The sequence below is a fragment of the Gorilla gorilla genome, chromosome X, assembly GCF_029281585.2.
Source record: "Gorilla gorilla gorilla isolate KB3781 chromosome X, NHGRI_mGorGor1-v2.1_pri, whole genome shotgun sequence".
NCBI lineage: Eukaryota > Metazoa > Chordata > Mammalia > Primates > Hominidae > Gorilla > Gorilla gorilla.
In genome coordinates, this window is record NC_073247.2 from 98,613,488 (window position 1) to 98,640,666 (window position 27,179).

The 27,179-nt window shown below is 34.5% G+C and overlaps 1 protein-coding gene across 2 annotated transcripts in view; it reads left to right on the top strand.

Moving 5' to 3' along the window:
* Window positions 1-26,761, top strand: part of DACH2 (dachshund family transcription factor 2) — a 675,532-nt gene extending 648,771 nt beyond the window's left edge. The window contains exons 8-12 of one of the 2 annotated variants that reach the window (XM_055375960.1): window positions 7,039-7,217; window positions 7,313-7,460; window positions 8,856-9,002; window positions 10,202-10,267; window positions 26,265-26,761. In XM_055375960.1, the coding sequence (XP_055231935.1) occupies window positions 7,039-7,217; window positions 7,313-7,460; window positions 8,856-9,002; window positions 10,202-10,267; window positions 26,265-26,314 (590 nt within the window). In that variant the 3' untranslated portion in view covers window positions 26,315-26,761. The remainder of the gene's footprint in view (window positions 1-7,038; window positions 7,218-7,312; window positions 7,461-8,855; window positions 9,003-10,201; window positions 10,268-26,264) is intronic. The other variant, XM_019018988.2, reaches the window with a different exon arrangement.
* Window positions 26,762-27,179: the final 418 nt, after the last annotated feature.

Here is a 27,179-nt window from a genome sequence, read left to right on the forward strand (position 1 = left end):
CCAATAAGTTTCTCATTTCCATCTGAGACCTCCTCAGTCTGGACTTCGTTGTCCATATAACTATAAGCATTTTAGTCACAACAATTTAAAAAGTCTCTAGAAAGTTCCAAACCTTCCCTCATCTTCCTGTCTTTGACCTTCTATATTCCTCCAATCTCTTCCTGTTATCTAGTTCCAAAGCTGCTTCCACGTTTTTAGGTATCTTTATAGCAATACCCCACTTCTGGTACCAATTTTCTGCATTAGTCTGTTCTTGCACTGCTATAAAGAAATACTTGAGACTGGGTAACTTATAAAGAAAACAGGTTTAATTGGCTCACAGTTTCACAGGCTGTACAGGAATCGTGATGCTGGCACCTGCTTGGCTTCTGGGGAGGCCTCAGGGAACTTTCAATCACGGTAGAAGGCAAAGGGGAAGCAAGCATGTCTTAAATGACCAGAGCAGGAGGAAGAGATAGATGGGGAGGTGTCATACACTTTTAAATAACCAGATCTCATGAGACTTCACTCACTCACTGTCTTGAGAACTCCATTCCCACGATCCGATCACCTCACACCAGGCCTCATCTCCAACACTGAGGATTTTTGACGTGAGATTTGTGTAGTGACACAGGTCCAAACCATATCATTTTTAATTTTGGGTTTTTCAGATTGTGCAGTATTTGCATATACATAATTAAATATGTTGGGGATGGGACTCAGGTCTAAACATGAACTTAATTTACTTTTCATATACACCTTATAAACTTAGCCTGAAGGTAGTTTTATAAAATGTTTTTAATAACTTTGTGCATGAAACAAAGTTTTTATTGTATTTTGACTGTGATCTGTCACATTATGTCAGGTGTGGATTACTCCACCTGTGGCTTAATGTCTGAGCTCAAAAAGTTTTGAATTTTGAAGCGTTTCAGATTTTAGATTTTCCAATAAGGGATCCTCAACCTGTAGAAGGGGAAATCTAGTTAACTGTCCTTTCATTGAGATTTTCCTATATGAAAAATAGGAAAGAACAGTGCTTCCCAACCAGTATTGACATTTGGCCAGATAATTCTTTGTTGGGAATCCAGTGGTGATCGGGGGTGAAGGGCTTTCTTTCCTATGGCTTTGTGGGCGTTTTGCAGCATCACTGGCCTCTACCACTAGATGTCAGCAGTACGTAGTCTTGACAATCAAACATGTCTGGAGCTATTGCCATATGTCCTCTGGGCAACAAAATTGCTCCTGGTTAAAAACCACTGACCTGTGTCTTCAGGCCTTCAATGACTTGGAAAGCAAAAGTGGGCTAATTTAAGGTGAAGCTGGGCTCATCCAGTTTTTACCTAGAGAAGGATATTTCCAAACATTGTGTTTCATGAGGTGTTAATAGATGCTTAGGTTGTCAAATATATGACTATATACTCCTCTTTCACGTCTGTAAATTTTCAACTACCATTTAATTTATTTAATAAACATTTATATTGCATTTACTTTGGGTCAGAAATTATTCTATCAATTTTGCTAATAGTAGTTCATTAATATTTATAACAGCCCTAAGAGGTAGGTGTTACTATTATCCTAACTTTATAGATAAAGAAACTGAGGCATAGAAAGGTTAAGCAACTTTCCCAGGGTTCTACAAATCATAGAGCAGGGATTCAAACCCAAGCAATCAGGCTCCAGTGTATTTTGCTCTTCATTATGCTCTCTGCTTCCTATCTTGACATATAACATATGTTAATATTTACTATTTGTATATTTTTTATTAAAAAAAAATCCACAGGATTTTGGGACACAGTTGGTGTTTTGTTACAAGAGTAAGTTCTTTAGCGGTGATTTGTGAAATGGGGTCTGAGATGTTCTGCTCTAAAAGATTTAGCAAGTTAGAAATAAAGGAAAACTGTGCCCTGTGAAACATGAGTTTCAGATAAATGAGACATCAATTTTTAGTCTAAATCTGTCCCATGGAATATTTTGGACATAATTATATTAAACAATGATTTGCTGTTTATCTGAAATTCATATTCCACAGAGCACCCTGTAATGTATCTAGCAATCCTAGCTTTAAGGAAAATTGTTAAATATTGTTTAGGCCTGTTTTCTCAACACTAATTTGAGCAAGGAAGCTTTTCTTGTTAGAACACCTAATATCACGTGGAAGTTCTGTGGGGCTTTAGTCTAAGGACAGTGGGAATGCCTTTCAGCTAGAGAGTGAACAGATTATTAAGGGTTCATTCCAAAGTACAGTGATCTCTTCTTTGAACTCCTAGAGGCAAATAACAATCTATGCCACATGAACATGATTCAAGCTTAAGTGTCCACTGTTTTCCTAAATAATGTATCCGCTCCTTAATGACAAGAACTGGGTATCATACTTCTTCCAAACCTTTTACTGGACATAATATTTGTTATTGGAATAATATTTTGTCTGAAAGACAACTGAATTCCAATACATGATTTATAAAGGAGCCTGTTATGTGAAATTGCTAATCTAAGGATCCACAGCAAATGAGCATAATTGGTTTTAGAGTATCTGTGTCACTTTCTCAGGCTGGTACGTCTTCATTCCTTTGCTACTAGCTTTCTGTTTTCATTTATCTGTATTATTTTTATTTCATCTCCTTAAAGAAATACAACAATTTGGGGATCAAGCCTTTCCACATTTGATGATGGCAATACTTGAGGAGTCATTGAAGCTATGTACACTTCCTTATATTCACACAAGTCACATTACACAGCAGTTGGTCATTTTATTGTTGTAATTGTTCCTCAGTTTGTTAGAGGGAAGCAGGTGTCTCACTTGTCCTGAATGTAATAATAATGACATTGCCAAAAAAAAAAAAAGGTCACCTGGGACAATAGTATTTAGGGAAAAGATCTCAAATAAAATAATAAAGTATAATTTACTTGATAACGAATAAAACTGATGACCTGGTAGGTAGCTACATTTTTCTACTGCTGGGTTAGTCAGCTGTGTTAAGTTTATATTCCTGTATCACAATCCTTAAAGCCCAGAGGAGACACACTCCATGGAAAATGGGAAAATAAGCACTAGAGTCATGTAGAGAGCCTCTAGCAGCCTGGACTTAATTTTCTGGGTGATTTTTCTATTTTGAGTATTCACTATATATTTATCTTTTTTTCCTACAAAAGTTCTTGCCAACTTTTATATCTATTCATCTGGGCTCTACGAAATAAGTTAAAATGAAGAGCTTATTCTCTAAGTGGATGCCCAAGTGCTATTACAAAGTATGGCAGGTTTAACAAACAGGCTTAATAAAAGTGGTTTCCACTTTGCTTTAATAAGTGAAGAGATCACTCATGTCCTTGACTAGATAGCAGTTCTCCTATCCTTACTTTGTAGTTTATACTATTATGTTCTATGTGCTGATAAAGGTTTTACTATTTACATTTTGAATACCAGCTTTTTAAATAAAAACAATCAAAATCCTTTTTCCTGGGTTTAATAAGAGATGCTCTTATTTAACCAATAGCCTATGTTTCTAGAACTTGCCCATTTAAAATTGTATTTCCAATTAGGATTTTTCAACCCTATCTAGTAAACTCCTACATAACAGTGCACTTATTTAAATTCTGAGCAAAATTCAGATGCTGTTCAGATGTAAAAATATATTACAAGATTGAAATTGATTTCCAATTCATTTACCATTCTTTTTTGTAGCAAACGAGTTAAATAGGAAAAAAAAATCTGATGTATGGTTTGACAGTTTCCTCTTGCATACACTAAAACATAATACACTTCTACTGCTTTTGGGCTATTATGGACCTTAACATGCAATGTGACCTTGGTGTGAAAAGCATGTTTGGTTAGCACAGAAACTTAATCATAAGAAGTCATAAGTAGAATCCTTCTTCTTTATGGCCCTTTTTCTAGGACTAGGAAATTTATTGCTTGTGGGACAGGTAGGATATGAACAATGGGCCAAATAGAGTCCAGGGTTATCTCATCCATGTTAAAACTGCTGCTGAAAATCGATGTGACCTCTACTACACTGTCATCCCAGTTCCCACCCTCTGTGTCCTATTTGTCTTTTGATAGAAGCTTAGATCCGTGTGCTGTCTCTATGTGTCTCTCTTAGGCCAGATTATCAAAATGAATCATTGCCTGCATACCTCTTATATTTCTATTTATTTTCCTGGTGTTGACTAGGTCTGATGAAATATGATTCTTTTTGTATTTGATCCTCACTGCAGCAAGCAACACCTAATTCAGCTGTGTCTATCTCTTTAAAGAAGAGTAATACTATTTTGAAACTCCAATTTACTGTACAGCAACATTACAAACCATAGACCATGCAACCTGTCTTCATCGTCAATATAATTTTCCTTTCAGCCAATTTAATGGCATTTTTTTCATCTTCAAATAGAAGACTTCTAACAAATTTAATGTAGTTATAATTTTGTTTTCTGCATACTGAATGTATTGCTTTCCTTTTCAGCTATCTTGTTTGTAAAGCAACCCTCAGAGTCTCACCACTGAGGTTATACATATGTGTAGGTGATATGTAACAATGAATTCATTATTTTAAGAACTCTGTCCTTGACATAAAATATTTATTCAGGGAAATGATTATATTGTCTCTGAATCAGCAGGAAGTTAATGTTATAACTTCGTAGCACTTCATTTTATAATAGTAGCTTTTCCAGGCTACATAAATTAATACTTTAAGATTTATAAACATCAGTATAAAAGTACAGAACCTTTCCAGCTATTATAAATACTGATATATCATCATTATAAAGTCATTCCATCCACTTAATGCATTCACGTGGAGGAGAAAATAATACTACTTAAATGTAGACATCAAACAATGCAATGGAAGCATAACACTGTGGTTAATTGTTGAGAAATGTGCCTTAGAAACCTTAGATCTGCTGCCTAAGACATGTTTTAATAGTGTTTTTATGAGATAATACTTCAAAAGAAACCATGTAGCTGAATAAGGTCACAGAATTTGTGATAATGTGCTGATTCTCTCCGGAATAATTTACCTCTTCTAAACCTACCACTGACTTTATAAAAAAAAGAGTAGAGAGGCAAATATCTTGTAAGAGTTTAGCGTTAATTTTAAATAGAGTTACGTAACTAGAGTATGAAAATAAACTACGAGTGAGTTGTAGAAAACATTTGCATCTGTGAACAAAATATTGTTTTCAAAGCTTTACTAAAAAATAATTCCTAGGAAGTTATTCTCATAGCTTTCTGTGCTAAAGAAAATTAATGGTATAGTTCATGCATTTTATTGAATTATTTAAGGTCAATAAACAAATGCTCTTTTTAATATTTGGATTCAAACAGTGTGAAACTGTTGACTCTAATATAATCATATAGCATTTTTTTAAATTGCTATTGGTTTGGAAAAATAAAAAATGTAAAGGTGATATATAGTAAGAGCCTTTTATTCAGAGATAGTACTAAGTAATCTCACTGAAGTTTCCCACAAATGAATGGCACAACTTGCCACACAAGAAATTCCACAGCAAAAGGTAACTGTTAAATTAATGGGGCTCAAGACTCTGCACACTGCATATGTACGCTGCTTGCAATAGAAAAATGAAGTCTTAATATATCACAAATCCATATTCCATACCTATAGGAACCAGAACCAATAGACATATTTTTTTGTTTCCAAACCATGTGAAATTGGTTATGTCTAGATTTAAGCCAAGTCTTTTTTCTTGAGTGAGTCTCATTAGAATATATGGAGTCACTGAATGTTTTTTCTGACCAGAGAGATGCATACTTTTTAAACTTTGCCTGTGCTGTCTTGCTGAAATTAAGATACTCCAGTGGGCAGCATAACTGTTTGAGGTGCTATGATTCACCCCATCATGCACTGCTGATGAACTCAACTAAGAGTAACTGAATTTCTTTTGTTAACATCCCAAGATTACCTCTCTGTGGCAGTTTCTTTTTACATACGTAGTTACAGAAGAAAATTTATCTAATTCATACAGGTCATATGAAAGACTGTCAGCCAGAATAACCAAGTATTCAGGGTTCTCAAAGTAGGAGGGGATTCCCTTTATAATTAGGTATATCTGTTTTAAAGCAAATATAAAACATATTTATAAACAAAAATTCTACTCATAGCTCTTTATAGAGTAATGAGAATATTGAAGAATACAACATAAAAATAAAAGAGAGAATAGATGTAACTTGTGATTTTATGTCATACGTGTTATTTTCTAAGGGATATTCCGTGAAATAAAAAGTAACACTGGAAACAATCCAAATAGTCATCAACTAGAAAATGTTTAAACGCAAGCTATTATATTCATGAAACAAAATACTATTCAGCAATAAAAATAAACTACCGATACCTGCCACAACATGGATAAGCTTAAAAACATGCTAAGAGAAAGAAGCCAGACACAAAAACACCATGTATCGTAGGATTCTATTTATATGAAACATTCAGAAAAGGCAAACCTTTGGAGATAAGGCAGATTAATGGTTTTTAGGGGCTGAGGTGGGAAAGAAGATTAACTGTAAATGGACATGAGGAGTCTTTATAGGGGAAATTAAGATGTTCTAAAATAGATTTGTGGTAATGATTAGACAACTCTAGAAATTTACTAAAAATGAAGTGTATACTTAAAATAGGTGAATTTTATTGTATGTAAATTATGTTTCGATAAAGCTGTTAAAATAATCAAGATAAATAAATTGATTGATAGACTAATAGATTTAGAGAGGAAAAAATAAAATGTTGCTTGTGTTTTTCCAGGAAGTGATCTGAATATTTAATTTATAGATATTCATAAGCACAAATTGTCAATTGTATGTATCTTAAATTTTTTCTCCAGATTTCATACCTCTTTAGCCATAAGCATTGTTTCAGTTTCACAAGTTCTTTACTGAAATATTTATTTTTTGAAATTAGAGGCAGCTGGAGAATAAATATGACTTCTAATTATGAGAATGTCAGTCATTTAGTTTTAGAAACAAAATCTTTATAGATGCTTAGTAGAGGTGGCTTAGTGAGACTTTTGAGCTCTTAATCTGTGAACCTTCTGATACTAATTTTGTTTTTGCAGAAGAGGTACCAGTTCAAATTCCAATAATGAAGTCACCCTTGGACAAGATACAGCTGACTCCTGGGCAGGCATTGCCCGCTGGATTCCCTGGACCATTCATTTTTGCTGATAGTCTGTCCTCCGTGGAGACTCTGTTGACCAACATTCAGGTCAACAATATTTCTATAAACAAAATAAATGTAATACAAGACATTAGCACCTACATATATTATTTTATATTTGATAAATTAAAACAGATAAGATGAACTGCATGTCATTTCCTGTACCTTGACAGGGTCTGCTGAAAGTTGCTTTGGATAATGCTCGCATCCAGGAGAAGCAGATTCAACAAGAAAAGAAGGAGCTGCGACTGGAGCTCTATAGAGAGAGAGAAATTAGAGAAAACCTTGAAAGACAACTTGCAGTTGAGCTTCAAAGCAGAAGTAAGTTTTACAAGTTCAATTACAGGTGAATATTATGTTGGGGGTATTTTCAATACTAATAGAAATATTATCCAAGATATCTTGGAGGCTGAGGATCACGAGGTCAGGAGATTGAGACCGTCCTGGCTAACACGGAGAAACCCCATCTCTACTAAAAATACAAAAAAAAAAAAAAAAAAAAAAAATTAGCTGGGCGTGGTGGCGGGTGCCTGTAGTCCCAACTACTCGGGAGGCTGAGGCAGGAGAATGGCGTGAACCCGGGAGGCGGAGGTTGCAGTAAGCCGAGATTGTGCCACTGCACTCCAGCCTGGGCGACAGAGCGAGACTCCATTTCAAATAATAATAATAATAATAGTAATAATAATAATAATAACATAGCTACATGAAACCTTGGAGGTCACTTACCTTGGTCCCCTGGCCAACTATATGGTCCTTCGGCTTTGAAACAACTACCTATGTGATCTTTGGTCTTCAGGCTTTGTTCAGGCTTTGAAAACTAGTAGCTATGTTATCTTGGGTAAATTTCTTGACCTGTCAAGGACTCAGGTTCTTCATCTATAAAATCGAGATAAAAGTGTTTTTCTTACTTGAAAGTTTATTTTTATGACTGGCGGCACAGTAGATTTATTTGCACCAGCATCACCACATACCCACTAGTAATGCATTGCACTAGGACATTAGGATGACTACAGTGTCACCAGGTGATAGGAATTTCCAGCTCCATTATAATCTTATGGAACCACCATTGTATATGCGGTCCATCATTGACGGAAATCTCATTATGCAGCCTATGACTGTATATGCACATACGGAGAAAGAGGAAGAGAGAGGCAGAGAGAGAGAGAGAGAGAGACCGATGATATGTACATTAAACAGACAGATATTTACCTTTAGAACTGGTAACATTTCAGATAAATGGACACTTGCCATTTTCAGTTTTAAAGACTATACTTTGCAACCTAATAGATATTTTCAGGATTATTTTTGCATTTTGAAATATGAATAGTAATCAGTAACCTGATGAATAATAAGAATATTTTTCTTAAGAGAATTACAAAATGTTTAAAGAATCATTAAATGCATATAGAGAGTCAAAGTAGAAGACAATTCTCCACCACCACTACCACCATCATACAAATGCATGTGTATTACAGAACATATACTCTGGAAATGTGAAAATAGAAAGAAGTCAGTTGTATGACTGAAATACAGTAAATAAAGCACTCCTTAGATGACCCTAATGAGAATTAGTACCAAAAGAACGCTAATCATATGTCAAGTGAAATATTTCTATATCTCTCTGTATCTATACCTATATCTGTGGCTTATAATTCATCAAAACTGGCATCCCTATTTCATTGCTCAAGTCTTTGCAAACTACCTTTTACATTTCAGCTACCATGCAAAAGCGCCTGAAGAAGGAGAAAAAAACCAAGAGAAAATTGCAGGAAGCCTTGGAATTTGAATCAAAGCGCCGGGAGCAAGTGGAGCAGGCACTTAAGCAAGCCACCACTAGTGACAGTGGCCTGAGGATGTTAAAAGGTAATGTCTGATTTGGATTTTCACACTCAAGGTAAACAAAGCAAAACTGATTGAAGAAAAATAGAAGAAGGAAAAAAAAGAGAGGAAGGCAGGAAGAAAGGAAGGGAGAGAGGGAAACACAGACATATTTTGTCCAGAAATGATTAAAAAATCAATCTGAGGCCAAGTGTTTTAGATCATGAATTAAATCCAGTCAAAATAATCACTGTTCAGGAGATACAAATAGCCTTGGAATAATAGGAAGTCCTACTGACTTTTGCAGTATAAGCAATAACACTGATAACCACCCTGCACCTAAAATGTAGGTGGATTAGGTCCATTCCTGTTAGAATATGCTGATGTTTGGTGAACTGTATTGTGATTAGCTATACAATGCTTGTTCCTTTAATGCAGATTGCATCAGTGTTGCCATGCCTAAGGAGTACCAGGTTGAAAAAACATGTTCTAAGTAAATCCCTGCAGATCCTGTAAACGGAGATGCTTGAATTATGAAAGATCTTAATTCCAAACTTTTCTGATTCCATTTTTAATTCTGAGGCCTCATAACATTGTTTCATCTCACTCAGACCCAATTTCAAGTAAATGTTCAAGTAAATATGTACACACACAAACAGAACCTTTTTACATCAAAATTACTAGCTTTTACCTGAACAGCACAATCATAAAACATTTGTCCCTAGAGCCAGTACTACATGAAGACCACAAACCATAATGAGTATTTTGGTATTCACTTGCACTTACTATATATATATATACACACACACACACACATATATATATATACACATATTTATATATAAATATGTGTATATATATGATTATATATATATATCATAAATAATATCATCAATCACATCTTACAAAGGGAACATATACCATGAGGATGGGGGCAAGTTAACCTGATAGTCTTAGGAGGTTTTAATGGACAGACTATTTTCCTAAGATTTATTTTTAAAGAATAAAAAAAAATAGAGGTATTTAAAATATACCTAGAAATATATGCTCAATTGTAAAATTCAGCTGCAGTTTATAATCATCCCTCCTACCATTAAAAACAAACAGACATACAAAAAACAAAAATGCCACCCAAGGTCTTATGTTATCTATAGGACCAAAGTACTGGCTTACTGGAGTTTTCCCTTTAAATGGAATCAGGAACCACCTAATTGTATATTAATCTTGCATGTCATTTATTTCAGATACTGGAATTCCAGATATTGAAATAGAAAACAATGGGACTCCTCATGATAGTGCTGCTATGCAAGGTACAGTCAACTGAAAACTTCTTTCTTTGACTGCTTAATATGTGACTCCTGGGGATGAGGTGGGGATGAGCTTCTGTGATGATACTCTTCATATAAATAAAATAAATAAGTTTTGACACTTCTTACTTTATGACAAAGGAAGCAATTTGCAGTTTTTTGAGAAAAAAATACTTAACATGGCTTTGAAAACCCAATAACTCTGGTTACAGAGGGACTAATAATTTTACACATACAATGTGAGCAAATATGTGTAGCTGTAAAAAGAATACACATTTGTATGTCAGGCATATTCTAAAAATGCATAAATGTGAATGTAATTTATCTTTTAAAAGTGTACAATACCCTGAGGTATTTTTGTAATTTCACCACTTTGCTGTTTGTAAAAGCCACAGGTACAATCATTGTAACCTATCAAAATTTTGAAGGTATTCAAGACAACATTTTTTTCATCCTTTAAATTTTGATGTTAATCTTAGAGACCACTTAAGTATGAAAATCAGAACATGACTTATAATTCGTGATTTACATGATTATCACAATTGCTTACATCTTTAAAAATATTTTAAAATATTTAGTAGTAAGAAAACAGATGAAACAAATCAATATAGAGTCTCACTGGAGTGCAAAAGCACATAAAAATATGAGTTAAATGTGACCACTGAAAATTTTCCAGTGTGATTCCAATGCACTTCTAGACCTTTGCATGCAGATTACATTTATTTTCACATTTATTGTGATAAAATGCCTCACTCTAATAAAAAATAAAGAACATTTTTATGAGAAAACTATTTCCTAACTTTGAAAAATGAAGACAACTATGAATATGTTGCTCGCTGGAATTAATCAGTGCCTTTCTCCTGTGTGATGAGTGGATCTTCATAAAGGCAACAGAACTGGATGTGACCAAAATATCCATTTGGGTTCATCTAAGGGTTACCATTTTATGTGGTAGCTTCATAAGTTGTTTTACATGTAGTTTTACAAGTCATCTTTATAAAACCAGAAATGTTAGCTCTCATGGATACTCTAGTGATGCATGATTCTGTTGCAGCTGGGTAGACCTAACTAATGCACTATGTTAGCTGTAAAAGCATGCATGCTTAACTCATTCGATGAAGCTTTTGCTGGTTCTTATCCCTTTTTTTGCTTGCCTGCTTTATTCCCTCAGCTTAAAGGCTGTGTCTATATGAGCAAAACCAATTCAAATGGGATTCAGTGTTTGTCCAACCAATTCATCACAGCAAAATTCACTAAGAAGTGCCCCACTAGTTGTGGGCCTGGTATTTGAGGTTGCCATCATATACCAGCTCCATGGTAGAGATGAATAGCCTGAAGCATTTGATCCCTTCTGAATCAATGACACGCAAATATAGACATAGTCTTTAAGGAACATTGAACTTGATTGTGCCCTGCTTTGAGTGGGTGTTTAAGGTCAGCTTTGGAACTGGAGAGGGTAATACGAATACACCACTAGTGAGTTTTATCTTTATTATCTTTTAACCTGCACCTCTGATTTGTTGCTGTTTGTTTAATTTATATGATACCTTTAGTTCATAGTAGTAAAATCTTTCTTAACTCTGAGAGAAATACAAGCTTTTGAACTGTCCTAAACTTATTTCATTTCCATGTAACAAGTAGTGATATTTTATTCGTGGGCAATTAGGAGATATAAGCAAAAGGTAGATACACTCTTCGTTTCCAAATTCTTTTATGAAGTCTACCAAGAATGGATTTTGCATATTTACTTGCACTTAGGAAAGGACACATTTAATACTTGTTTTCATTGTGCATACTTTTAATAAGTTCTACAAGTTTTTACCTGCTAAATATGAGATAGTTAGATTCATCTTAAAAGGAATGAGATGTAATTTATTTTAAAGCAAAGAAAGTGGTTTGTATTTTTTTTCCAAATTAAAAATGACACTGTCTAGTATTTGTGTTTAACATTGTCTATATATGGTAAAATATGGTAGGTTAATAATTCTTTATTGGATGTCTGTCTTTTATGTTACATTAAATAAGATTCCATATAAATGTGATAAAAATGGAAAAATACACATTATCGCTTCTCTTTGTATGACATTTAAGCACTGTAAATGATAAAGCCCCTATCATCTCCTTATGAAAAACTATAGTTAATGTCTTATGTTAATATGACAGTAGAATCACAATTTAATCAAAAAATTTAGCAATAATGTTTTATTCTTTTAGCCAGGAAAATAGGTGCCTACACATATTATCAGAACTAATCTTAAATAGAGTTTACCAAATCAGTCAGGTCAAATAATTATCTAAAAATCCCAATCATTTTGCCTATTATTTGTAAAATAATAAAAAGTAATAAAAACATTACTTTTGAATGTATCTATGAAACTCAGAAAATGTATAATATTGGAAAACATGAAATGCAAGCTTAGCCATTATTTTTCTATTCTTCCTAATAATTTTGATTTTGTAAGTTATAGTTCTTTTTTGTGACATTTTGATACTGTTTTAATCTTTTCCATCTCCCTTGAAACCTGTTTTTTAACTTGGAAGATCATTTCCTGTCATTGTTTGTGAGAGTCAGTTCATGTATACCAATGCAATACCATTTCCAAAATTCATCTCCATCACAGGAAATAATTCCAGCATCAGTAAAGTTCTTTCTCTTCCTATTGTTCAATAGCTCTCCTAGATAGAAATCTATCATTCACCTAGTACTCTCCCTTTGAGATTCAATTGATTCCACTGTGACATCTTAAGAATTTAAAAGGCACTTGGAAAAATATTACATGGCCACTCCTGGAAGCAAAAAAGTAATATCCAGTTTTATGGTAATTTCCACATGGGTTTTAGTGCAGACAAACTGCACATGTACCAGAAATCTTATATATATAAGATTTTATATATATTTACTATATATAGTATATGTACATAATGTATCCTATATAATGTATTACACGTAATACATTATATAATACATCTCTTCAGCTTGGTTATTTCATGTCTTTTATGCTTTGAATGTTGTTTGACAGAGACGATAATATGCATAGACCAAGTTTCCATAAAAGGATATCTGTATCTTTATATTTTCGGAGTCTACCATAGCAACTCCTACAGAATGTTTTCTGGTGATCACACAATGTGTATATACTACTCCAATGGTTATGTCCACTATCTCTGGAGATGAAGGATTTGGTGGAGCACTTGTGCTAATGTCATTTCATCCAAATTCCTATAACTCAGTTGAGGGCCTGCAAGATAGCACATCAACCATCTTATCAACCAATCCCTGTTTCACATAAAATAAACATACCAAGTGTCATTAAGTGCACCTTCAGATCAATGATATTTTTGCAAATGACATTCAAGTGCCATTTGCGTAGTGCATTTTTGCTGATAAAAGCAAATTAAATTAGCACAACTACAAGTGTGCTGATAAAAACTAAAACTGAACAGCAGTACCATTAGCTAACAAAGTAATATTTCTTTTTACTGCGTTCTGCCATTTAGTTATTATCCTATTGGAAATCTAATTATAATCCTTTTACTCCCTAGTCAAACTTCACAGTTTTTGCAAGCTTAGCACTGACAAGTGATTTCATTACATTTGATTGCCTGCGCCCAGATTGACTTAACTTCACTTGGAGACCTAAAAGCCCTCTCAGATTCTCAGATTCCCTGTTTGCACATTACTGCAACAGCTCCTTTAATTAATTAGCATGAACAGCAGTAACATGAACTGCTGAACAGAAAATAACATCATTTTATGATCTCAGGGAGACTTCTCCTTTTGCATGTTTATACCTTAGTTAACTTTTGTATGGCTATATTTCATTGTTAGTGGCTAGTGGTATAGTTGACAGTGCATGTTTCCTAAATTTAAAAAAAATGAAGTTAACATCTTAATAACAATATGTAAAACAAAAAAAAGATATGAAGCTCCTACATTTTAGAAAATAGACAACTGCCATCATGAACTGACTTTATAGTAATAAAATAAAATACTAAAGTTCAGGGGAGATAACGTCATAAAGTACAAGGGCACAGTGACATACTGCCCCTGTACCTGCCACTGCATTTGTTTGGGGAAAAAAAATAAACCACAAAATGAGTAACTGTGTTTTGCCCATGGAATGTCAATTTCTGTGAATAATTTTTACATTTTATTTTATGTATACATGTTTGACAAAGACACAAGATGATTTAGCACTGGAATATATTTTCCTCTGATATTTTTTCCATAAATGTAGTGGCATCCTAAATAAATTTTTATTCCTTTTGCTACTGACACACTAGAAGTAGATATTAAGTCAAATCTACATGTGAAAGGAAACCAAAATTTGATGTAAAAGTAAACCTACTAGACCTTTTTTTTTCCTGAACCATTTTTGCTCAGAAAAAAGGGATCTTATTAAGAGTACAGACTGGCCATTCAAAGATATAAAAGTCATGATCTCATCTATGCAGTAACTGATGAAGCTGCCACTGAAGAATTAAAAACAAAAAAAGTGTCATTTGACTGCAAAAGCAGCAAATATCATTTTAACATCTATTATAATATATTAAAATTTACAATTTAGGGCATAAGTTAATATGCATACCTTATGGCGTAGAACATTTAATATATATTCATAATATAAAATATATGCGAATATGTCTATTTTTATCAATTCTCTCAAAATCAATGTGAACAGTGTCTATCCTTCCTTGACGCCTTAGACCTCCTTATTATCTTTTCTCTTTGGCACTTGCTTACTAACCTAAAACAACATTCCTCCCAAGAAGTTAAGATGCCATGCCAATATTTCCTAAAAACAACTACCCTTGGAATAGGATTATCATTGTAGAATTTGGAAGAATAGTAAGAAAAAGTGATAGTAAGAGTGTGAAAGGGAGCCAGAAAAAATAAATCGCATATGATTTATTGCCGTGTATGTGATATGACAAGAAAAACTGAAAGGAGAACAGATGGAATTTTATTATAGACTTTTCTAATTTCCTCCACCACAGTGTGCTCTCCATCTTTCTCTATCTCTAGGGGTTCCACTGACTGCTTCCTACCCTAAACTCACCAACCATTAATTATTAATTTCCCTCCTATTGATGCCTTGTACTGTGTTGGAAGATATACACAGGTACTCTGATGTTCCCATTGTAAAGTGAAAATATTTGCTTATAAATTGGAGGTATATAGCAAGTCAGAGACCAGAGGAATTGTGGGAAGTAGGTCTTAAAAATTTTCTTTTAAATGCTTCCTTGAAGAGTAGGATCCTTTTATTTCCTAGAGAAACTTTATTGCAATGACCATGATACAATGGGAAAAGACTCTAGCACCCACCCCACAAAGAAGATCCCAGCATCTTTTTCTAAAGCAGCAAAAATTTTTTTCTGTACAGTTTATTAAATGGCTTGTGTCTTTTTATTTTCTTTCTCAGAAAGTATTTTCTCCTTTCTTCATCCTCCACAGGATTTTTATCCTGACTGGTGGTACCTCTCTGCTGTGAAATATCTGTCAGACCATAGTACACATTATACTTCTAATTTTTTCTTAGGAGGATGGGAAGAGCTCGCATTAATTACTTAATCGTTCAGGACCTGGTTGTCAAGGATTCACTTGCACCACACACATGCATTGTTAACAAAAATATTTTCAGTGACCACAAGACTGTCATGGTAATTATGATGGTAACATACAATCTCGTATACAGATCAAAGACTTGCAGTTCTAGCTACATGTTAATTATATAACAGATCAAATTGCAGTGATAGCAAATAGTGAGACTTGCCAGCCATGATAAGTTGTTCTGCTAGTCAGCATGTTGAGTCTACAGGAGTAATTCACTAATTAACAGGTGTTTTTTACTATAATCTAGGAAGGGCTGTTTAACTTAACTCTGATAACTGCTTGACCAGTTACTTTATGCCCCATCCTGTTTACATATACAATACAATTTTTTAAGCTTGGGATTCACCATATGCCAACCCCAACCTAGGTATATCTGAAGGACATGCAAAAGGAAAAACATTTTCCTGATTAAAAGACTAAGCCAAGTTTTACTTTTTTACTTCCACATTTGTGTTTTAATAAATAAAACAAACAGCATTTTCATAGAAGACTGTAATCATATGCCATCATTTTCATAGTACCTTAAAAATTAAAATTATGATATTGCTACCACATGAATCTGTGGAGGTTCTGTTCCAAGATACTTATCATTCTGAGAACGAGGAATTCATAGCCTAAAATTGGAATAGTGAAAAAAGAAAGGCAGGACCTATTATATGTATAGCATGGTGTACTTTGTGTTATCCTTGAAATAATATCCTCTAGGAGGATTATTTCTGGGAGGTAGTTTGGAAAGATGTGATTAACTTCTGTTTTGTAAGTATGAAAATAACCTAAGTTAATTTGCTTGCCATTGACAGTGGGAACTAAAACACAGGAATCTTAACTCTCACTCATTTATCTCACTGTGCATCACTATCAATCCATTCTTGTAAAAATCTCACATAGTTAGCTAGTTAGGATATGTAACAAGACTATAGTATTATCCCATGCAAAACAGTGCATTGGGGTTCAGGGAAAGGGCAGAGGCTTCTTTACATCATAGTTAATTAATCAAAATAGTCTAAAACCGGGTGTAATTTAATAATCACCTCTGCTTTTAAAAGTTTGTAAAGATTGGGGTAATATTTATAAAATTTAGACAAATACCACACAACTCCCTTTTCTATTTAAAACTGTGTGGAGTAGCTGAAATAGTAACAGAAATAAACTTTTTTATTCTTACTAAACTCACTTCACTCTGTCTGTCAGAACTAGATTCCAACAGAGCCTTGCTATCTAATTTTACATTTTATTTTTTTTTTATTTGTTGAGACGGAGTTTCATGCTTGTTACCCAGGCAGGAGTGCAGTGGCATATCGGCTCACTGCGACCTCTGCCTCTCAAGTTCAAGTGTTTCTCCTGCCTCAGCCTCCCAAGTAGCTGGGATTACAGGTGTGGGCCACCACACTCAGCTAACTTTGAATTTTCACCATGTTGTTCAGGCTGGTCTCAGGCTCCTGACCTCAGGTAATCCACTCGCCTCAGCCTCTCAAAATGCTGGGATTACAGGTGTGAGCCACCACTCCCAGACACTTAACTAATTTTAGACTGGGATTCCTTATGCAGCATTAGCATAAAGTTTTATTTATTTGCTCTAGGGAACTTATCTTTCATTTATAATAGACATGTAACATTACCTTTTGGAAATTAAAATGAATTTAAAGAAAAACATTCTTTTGTATTTTATACACAACTCCTTTAAGGCCCCTAACCTCTTGACCTTTTCAAGTTTACATTTTACTTTTTTAATATTTGAAAATTAACGTTGGTAATGATCCACATACTTCAGCTGGAATCTACTTTTTGTCAGTAATGCAAATGATTTTTGGAGCAACATTTCCACCAATTACTTTATTAGCTTTCAAGAAAGCATCATTATTTTACAAACATTTCTTTCCTATCTTCCTGTTCTTTCACTATCAGGGGAACCCGCCCCCAATATTTCAACATAGGTTCTTTCTATTTTCCATAAGTGTCGGCTGGCTGAGAAATAAAGAGAAAGAGTACAAAAAGAGGAATTTTACAGCTGGGCCACCGGGGGTGACATCACATATCAGTAGGACCATGATGCCTACCTGAGCCTTAAAGCCAGCAAGTTTTATTAAGGATTTCAAAAGGGGAGGGGGTGCAAGAACAGGGAGTAGGTCACAAGATCACATGCTTCAAAGGGGAAAAAGGAGAACAAAGATCACATGCTTCTGAGGAAACAGGACAAGGGCAAAATCAGAAACTCCTGATAAGGGCCCAACAAACATCACAAGGCAAAGGGCAAAAGCAGAATTACTGATAAGGGTATATGTTCAGCAGTACACATATTGTCTTGATAAACATCTTAAACAACAGAAAACAGAGTTTGAGAGCAGAGAACCAGTCTGACCCTAGTAAGCCTGAGGGTACTACAGGAGACCAGGGTTTATTTGAGTCCTTATCTCAACCGCATAAGACGGACACTCCCAGAACAGCCATTTATAGACCTCCCCCCAGGAATGCATTCTTCTCCAGGGTATTCATTATTAATATTCCTTGCTAGCAAAAGAATTTAGTGATATCTTCCCTACTTCCACATCCATTTACAGGCTCTCTGCAAGAAGAAAAATATGGCTCTATTTTGCGCAACCCCACAGGCAGTCAGACCTTATGGTTGTCTTCCCTTGTTTCCTGAAAATCGCTGTTATTCTGTTCTTTTTCAAGGTGCACTGATTTAATATTGTTCAGACACACATGTTTTACAATCAATTTGTACAGTTAACACAATTATCACAGTGGTCCTGAGGTGACGTACATCCTCAGTTTACGAAGATAACAGGATTAAGAGATTAAAGTAAGACGGGGTAAGAAATTATAAAAGTATCATTTGGGAACTGATAAATGTCCATGAAATCTTCACAATTTATGTTCCTCTGCCACGGCTCCAGCCAGTCCCTCCATTCAGGATCCCTGACTTCCTGCAACATTTCACAAATGTCTAAGTGCTCTTGTTTTCATTAAAATAATAAAAATGAATAAATGCAATGCTGATCTCAGCATCTGTGAGCAACCATTTAATAATGAGTGAGGAAAAACTCTCAATAGATAGAACTAATAAACCCTCAAATTTTACTATTTCCTGGTAACTGCATTTCAACCTTCTATGGGAAATGTTGGATGTCATCATTTTTAACATTGTACAAGTTAACATTTGTTTATCCATTACTTTCATTTTTCACTTTCCTCTATATTTTGATTTGTTTAAAATCGAGTATTATAGTGTTCTTCTATCAGTTTAGCAGACAAAAGTAGTAGTTAAAAGTTATTTAAAAATAGAACTTAACTATACTTTAAAATGTTACCTAAAATATTTCCAATCTGCATCCTGTACAAAACTCAAATCAATCAGACTTTTAAGAAACATTTTGTGACCAGGCGCGGTGGCTCACATCTGTAATCCCAGCACTTTGGGAGACCGAGGCAGGTGGATTGCCTCAGGTATGGAGTTTGAGACCAGCCTGGCTAACATGGAGAAATTTTTAGTCTCTACTAAAAATACAAAAAATAGCCAGGTGTGATGACACACACCTGTAGTCCCAGCTACCTGGGAGGCTGAGGTAGGAGAACTGTTTGAACCTGGGAGGTGGAGGTTGCAGTGAGCTGAGATCACAACACTGCACTCCAGCCTGTGCAACAGAGCAAGACTCTGTTTCAGAAAAAAAAAAGAAAAAAGAAGAAGAAAAACATTTTGTAACTTATATGCTTATGGAAAGTGGGGGACTTGATCTCAGATTATTTAGAGATTTAGAGAAATGGCATAGAAACATAATTCACACTTTTCACTGTAGCATTATCCACAACAAGAAAATAATGAAAGAGGATGGCATTCCATATATGCCATATGTACATGTGGAGTGGCTCCTGACATAGTGTTCCATACGTGTTAGTTTTTATTTATTCTCCTCTCCCTTTCTCTCTCTTCTCAGATGAAAAATAGAATTTCAGTACTTCTAAAGCTCTTAATGTGGCTCAACAGTTGCAGATCTCTGTACTGGACATGTGCACTTCTATTGCCATTTTATAACCAGTATGTGAGAGGCACAATGAAGTGGCAGAAAGAGCACTGATCTAGTAGTCAGAATTTCTCAGTTACTAACTCGCTAACTCAGTTACTAACCTTGAGAAGTCATTTACCTTCTCTCTGCCTTAACTTTAGTAAAATAGGTATCATAATACTTGCCTATTCTTCCTCATCAATAAGTTAGATACATACTATCTGATAAGTATGGCAAGTACAAGATATCATTATTACTGTGCCCTATAAAATACACTCAAATTTGATTTTGTGTTTTCTAATGTTGATTTCAGTAGGAGTGAACTATTTGGCCTATAAGTGATGTGTAAAACTTCCTCTAAAGAATGTGCTCTCCCATAGATAGTTATGGTTAATGACATCTCTACATTTTATTCCTATGTGTGAGCAGAAGGGCATTCATGCTTCCTTTTTAGGGTATGTTTTCTAAGAACTAGAGATTCAATAAAGGGGAAAGGGATGTATTAAATAATTATTTCACAAAACCAGGGTGCATTACAAGTAAGATAGTTTGATACTCCATTATGATACCATTTGCACAAAAAAAGATGACCTATTGACCTATCCTGATCTTCATTTTGAATAAATTGTAAGTCAGATATTTTTAAGGCTAATGAGCCCAAATGGTTATTATTTTCAAGAAACCTCTGTTTTTAAAAAAATATGTCATGTTCTAAAAATAAACACCAGAACCTTCTGAAAAAAAATGATTCCAAAATAGTACTCTTCTCTAGACAAAGAGTAATCAAACACTGTATTATATTTTCCCCTTGCTTGCAATTGTCTGCTTTTCCTACTTTCGAATTAGTAACTCATATTTATACTACTGCAATAATAACCGACTGGATCCCAAACTAACCTCACTACGTCACGTCTTTGATTTGAGAATATCATGTTCTGAACATATTTCCACAACTAAAGTTGAGTTTCTACAATTAATTCTACATTTAATTAGGATTGAATCTAAGACTGAAGTGGAAAACAAGTGGAGCATTAACTAGCACATTATTTTATCTCTCTCTTATTCAGGTTAGGAAAACATGACCTTCAAGAGATTATCTTACTTGCTGCTAAATAATATAGTGCCCATTTGTAAATCAGAAGCACAGCACTAATTAAGCAACATAAAGAAAACATAGAACTTACTTCTTAGCTGAAGAACTCATTAGAAAATATTGCCAATAGTTCAAGAATAGCTTAGCTACCTCAAAAGAAAGGTTTGATAGCATAAAGTACACCTGTGTGAATTCTATTAGTTCGTATTGCAGTCCCATTGTTTATAGAGGTAAACAACTGGTGAGGAGACATTTGGAAGCAAACATGAACCTTGGGTAGGAAAAATCACAAATGCATTTTATTGTAAATATAAACCTCTAAACACATTATAGATACAGTTCTTGGTAGTTTTTTGAAAAATAAAAAGTGAGCAATTACTTTCAAATAACCATCCTGTCAGGGAAGGAAATCTCATACTGAGGGAACGTTGCAGTCATTAGCAAAGATTTTGACTCACAAAAAACAGTGTAGGCCTTTACTAATGTTTTAGACTGTGGAGGAAAAAACAATTCCTAAATGCCGTGCTTATTAAGCTAGTTACGCATTTTGCTGCAGGTTGTAAAGAAGAAGAACATGCACAAGGGGCTCATAAGCATATTTTAGAGTTAGGGAATATCATTTACGCCATATTTATATTGTCAATATCACCCCTAGAGAATAAGATTAAGCTTTAAACTACTGTAAATCTACGCTTTTGCTCACTTTTGTATAATTTCATTTTTAATAAAATGAGACTCATATAAATTAATATTTGATTAAGGGATAAACCTAATAAAATAATACATTAATTGCAAGAGATTTATTCAAATCTTGAACATATATAGTACAGCGAAATACTATAAAGTGAGTTTGTGGTTTTCAGTGAAGTGCATTGAGTAGATTTTGAATTTTCTTTGTTTGAATGAAATTTTGACCAGGTCTTATTGTTTTTTCTGTGCAGCCTGAACACTGATGCCGGAACTCCAACTGATCATAGGCACGAATAGGGTGCTGTAGCAGTTACCTGCTTATCTAGTGTTGTAAATTATTTAGAATTCATACTCAAATCCTTAAAATATGGAACCTTTAATTACTGTTTGTTCATTACTGATAAATAGAACCTTACACATACAGGAAAAATGTCCTAGAGAATGGGTTTCACAGGTTTTTAGGGGATAGTCATAATAATGACTGAACACATTTTACACTTCTTTAACCTCTTTCTTTCAAGGAGTTCATAGTGCTTCAAAAACATTATCACATTAATTCACACAGAATCCTAGTGGGGTAAGTAGGTGGAAGAATTTTTAAGACAGAGAAAATGCTATTTCTAAATGGTGTGAGACAAATTAAAATGCAGGCACACCTACTTTAAGCTGCAATTATTGTGAAATAACTTCTTGTCTGACCTGGTATTTAACAGGAATTATATCAGGTGGTAAATCATTTGTGCAAATGATCGATATTTGTTATCACTGCTTTGGAGCTCTCATTTCTAAAAGAAACACTTGGCCTGTAGTGTTCTCTAAGAAAATATAAGGAGCTCTAGTTTTTAGATTTTACCACACCCAGTTTTTCCTTCAAACTGTTGATGGTGGAGCAAGTCCTTTAACCCCTTTCTACTAGCACATTCCTGATTTGTAAAGAATGCAATGATAAAAACAGATACCCAAGCTGCTAAAAATACCCCTTTACTATTTTCTTCTCTCCTCCCATCCCCAATCTTGCTTCCTCTTTATTAAGCTATTAACAAGCAAACAGAATGAAAAATCTATAGGCATAAGAAAAGAGAAAGACAGATTGGTCAGTGAGATTATGGATATTTTATACTGTTCACTCTCTGGTCTAGACATAGCCAGATTCCTAACATGTTCAAATGATTAGGACCAAATGGGTCATTTGGCTTGAATTGCCCAGGAAATGGCCTCAAATATTTTTAATTGTTTACTTAGAGGAGATATGACCATTGGCCGGGGGCAGATACCTGTTATCATCATTTTGATGCCTACTAAAAATCTAATAGAGCAGCATTCCAATGTGTTATATGGTATTCTAATGATCAAAAAGATTTAATGCTCCTCCTAAAGTGCCCTCCTTACATTAAACAATATCTAATCCATTGTGTTGTTTTCACGTCTGCCCTAGCATTAAGTTCTGATGTGACAGAAGCACCAAGCATCTTCTGCAAAAAGCCAACTGAGTTTTTATCCATTTTCTAATGAGGTTCCTCATGGCAGTACATGCAATTTTTGCCGGAATGGCCACTCACTCTAAACACTTAAAAATATTACATTAATTCATATCGATGTGACATTTCAGTAATTCCATGCTCTGAAGGAATGTTTTCTAAAGCGTAAGCATTTGGATTCTGGTATTCTTCATGGGCTGTAGAAGGTCTGCTTATATAGAGTAGGTATACTGTTTTAGCCCAATTCAGTGAAATAATGCCAAATTAGAAATAAGTCATGGAGAAGGATTGAAGCAAGTCAAATAAAAACTTTTATTAATATCAAATATCTGAAATAAATAACAGTGACAGGTGACTAAAAATATAACATCGAAGAAAGTCTCATCATTAAATGGAATTTCCAAATTAACTAAGTTACTTCAAAATAAACTAGTGTCTTTTGTTTAAATAAGTAGATATGTTTAACTTACCTTGTTTGAACTATGAGGACTCCTCATGTGTATTTTTTTCTGGCCTTTTCCCATATATCTGCCTTGTTTATGACACATGATTTTAGCTATTCCGGCTCATAGGCTTAGGATATATACCACAGGGCAAGTCTCACATTTACTTGAGTTTGGAGCAGCTATTTGTGGCCCAGTAAAGATAACTCAACTGATTAGGAGAGGTTCATCTCCAGTGTGGAGTGTCCACACTGACCTTCTGTGTCATGGCATATGCCCGTGTCAGGCAGTGCTGTGCTAAAGGAAGGATTACATGGACTTTTGTTTTTACTTTAAAAATGGTCACATTTGTATGTATCAAATTCCCCTTTTTACCTATCTGATAAATCCCAAAGCAATAAACTCTGTCAGCTCTCCCCAAATGCCAGCGTGTGTCCCTCTTTTTAAGTTCTCAAGCTCGGTAACATTCCCCTGGAGAGACTTTGTTAGTTTCTCTTCCTGATCTTTAATCTTATTGACATCCAGAGTTCACATCAGATCATCTCTGTTTAGAGCTCAAGAACAAACCCTTATAAGAACATGAAACATTCCATTACTAATTAGCTGTTTCCTGTTCCTAATGAAGCGAGCACACTGGGTCTGGATTAAAATTCAGCTACTACTCCTCTCTGTTTATGGTTCCAGATGTTTTTGGTTTATCTAGGAGATTACTTTGACAGCTACTACTAAGTGATAAATCACTCATATTATAGCTGAAATGCATTTTGAAATTGAAATGTGGCAAACTTTGAGATTGCTCCAAGGATCAGTGTCAGCAGTTCATTACTGGCATCTTCCTTATGATCATTCAGCATTGGCACATGTAAAACAGTAACCAAATATGTGTCAACATTATACAACATGCTACACAGGGGTCCGTTTTGCCACTGTCCTCAAAATTGGGAGAAAAAGTTTTACTACGATGAAATCTCAATTTATTGTATTCTGGTAGAAAAGTTGATTCACTTAATATTGTTTTCTTCTTGCTAGCCTAGTTTTTCTTTCAATTTTTGAGCAGCTATGGGAACTATTCCTAATAGGCCTTGTAAGCAGACACATAAAGGATGTGGGCAAATATTTCTGTCTCTAGATAAAGGCAAGAAATAAACATAACAAAAGTAGAAATTTTTCAGAAACTGCATTTTTCTAAAGGACAAATGGTGATTGTCTTTCGCTATTCATTGCTGAGTTCATGTACCCTTTTTAAGGGGACATAGTGTGTGCTATTGCTTTCCAGTTTGTAATGTTCACGATTTGTGTTGCATGATTTAAGCTTTAGCTATGTTGTATAAATTTCAATCCTGGTAAAATGACTGTCATTTCATGTCAAAGAGCTTTCCTTTGACATTTAGGCTGTGTATACAAAGGATGAGGTAGACTGGAGGACTGAGCAAATATTTGGTCAATTCATCAGAGTAAATATTCTCAGACTCCACAAAGGAGTTGGAACAATTACCAGTGTCCAAAAATTCAAGCTTTGTTTTCTTCTGGTCCCTGGAAAAGTTTAAGTGAATTCCATGGGCTTCTTGGGAAAATGTCTGGTTGCCCTCTGATGAAGTCCAACCCTCCATGAGTCTGACTAACCCAAACCCCAAATCTTTTATTCATCTATTACCTTACTACATCTTTATTTTTGGTTCTGAGGTATTATCTAGAAAATTCTGCCACTCACCATGATACCTTATACACAGAAAGAATAAAGATTTTAAAGATACTATACACAAGGTTAAAAAAGGGTATACTTTCCTCCTAATAAGCTTTGACCAGATTGACTTAATATTTTAGATTAGACATATTAGTCCAACAATGATAATGTCCTCTCCATTATATGTGAAAATAAAGCACTTGACTCAGAAACATTATCTTTAAGTATTTCTCAAGCACAGGTAATGGATTTGTATGGATTCATCCACATTTCTTTTCCTACTTCTTTTGTAACCAAAAGCCAATCTTTGTGATGTATCTAAATAGAGACTCGGGTTATAAGCCATTGCTATGGAAAATAACAAGGTTTGACAAAAAGAGGTAGAATAAATTTTTTTTTAAATTTCCAACAATAACTTTTACCCACCCAAATTAAATGTTATCTAACTCTAGGATGGCATGGGCTCTTTTAATGACTATCATTTAGAGGGATACCCGTTTGACTAAACACTGTAGCTGAAACGATATTCCAAACTAGTCTCCCTTCATGCAGTATACACAGTCTCAGGGTTAACCCGGGAGAGGAAATTTTAAATGTACAAAGCTGTCATTATCTTAGATCATAACCAGATACTCTTTTCCCTGTTTTGGTAAACCATAGGGATGGTATTTCAGATGCACCATTATATACAAAAAGAAAAAGTAATATAGATTATTACAGACATTATAATAAGTTCATGAAGAGCCTTTATCAGTCTTCAATGTCTCCGGTGCTGTGGAAAGAAGAACAGAAGCTATAGCATGAAATTTGAAGGATCTTTCAAAACTGACAGATGAAAATATAGAAATGTTAAGAAATGTTAAATTTTACCAACGCTAAATTGAGCCTGTTACATCAGATCATTTTAGGTTCCTGAAGATAGAAGTTTTAGTATTTTTAAGCACGTATCAGAATGACTCTTCATAAGAACTAATTTGTTTTCTTTTTTTTTAAGGAGGTAACTATTACTGTTTAGAAATGGCACAACAGTTGTATTCAGCCTGAAAGGTCCTCGCTGGCTTTACATAAATGAAGATGCTTGTGATTCCAGTTTATCTCTGAAACTATTCAACATGGAGTTATTTCAGTTTTGTTTATCAGCAAAGCTTTGTTTACTGAAGGAGCTATTTAATCTATGTTACATTAAAAAAGAAACACATGTACATTTTAAAAGCAATGATGTAAACTTTGTTCTTGCATTAGATTGACCAGTTTAAAAATATGAACTAAATCCTAATGGCTAAAGTAACTTGACCATATTTGATGCTTTTCTATGCTCATTTCAACTTGGCTTTTTGTCTTTTAAATTTTAAAAAAATGCAGTAGTGTGTTAGAGACTAGAAACTTATATGTATGGTTTCCCTGTTCTACTATACATAACGTTAAAGTACACCTTCTTTGTTAAAAATGTACTTGCTAAACTTCAGCGTAAATAAAAACATTTTGACTTTGTCAATTGTCACTGAGTATTTCTTTTCAAACTGCCAACTGCAGTCATTGAAACATATAGTAGAGTCAGTGCAAATCAAAATACGGGAACTAGCCAGATGTTCGCAAATCTTCCTCTAGTTTTGTTATTTTCAAGCAGATAGGAACACAGTTCTTATTTCAGTTCATCTGTTTAAACAGGCTGATATTCCTGTCCTCAATTGTTGTATTGATTCACACTGGAATGCCTTTTCCTAGTTACGTGTGCTTAGTGAACCTGCTTCCAGGAGGAAGGGTTACACTGGGAAGCAGGAAAAATGGGTGCACCAAGAACTAGAAAATATTTTCTGAGTATCTGTTATCATCAAAAGTTTATTCTAGAGTCACCTACGCTAAAAAGCAAACAAAAATGGAAGGGGTATATATCTTCTCTGGCCCCCCA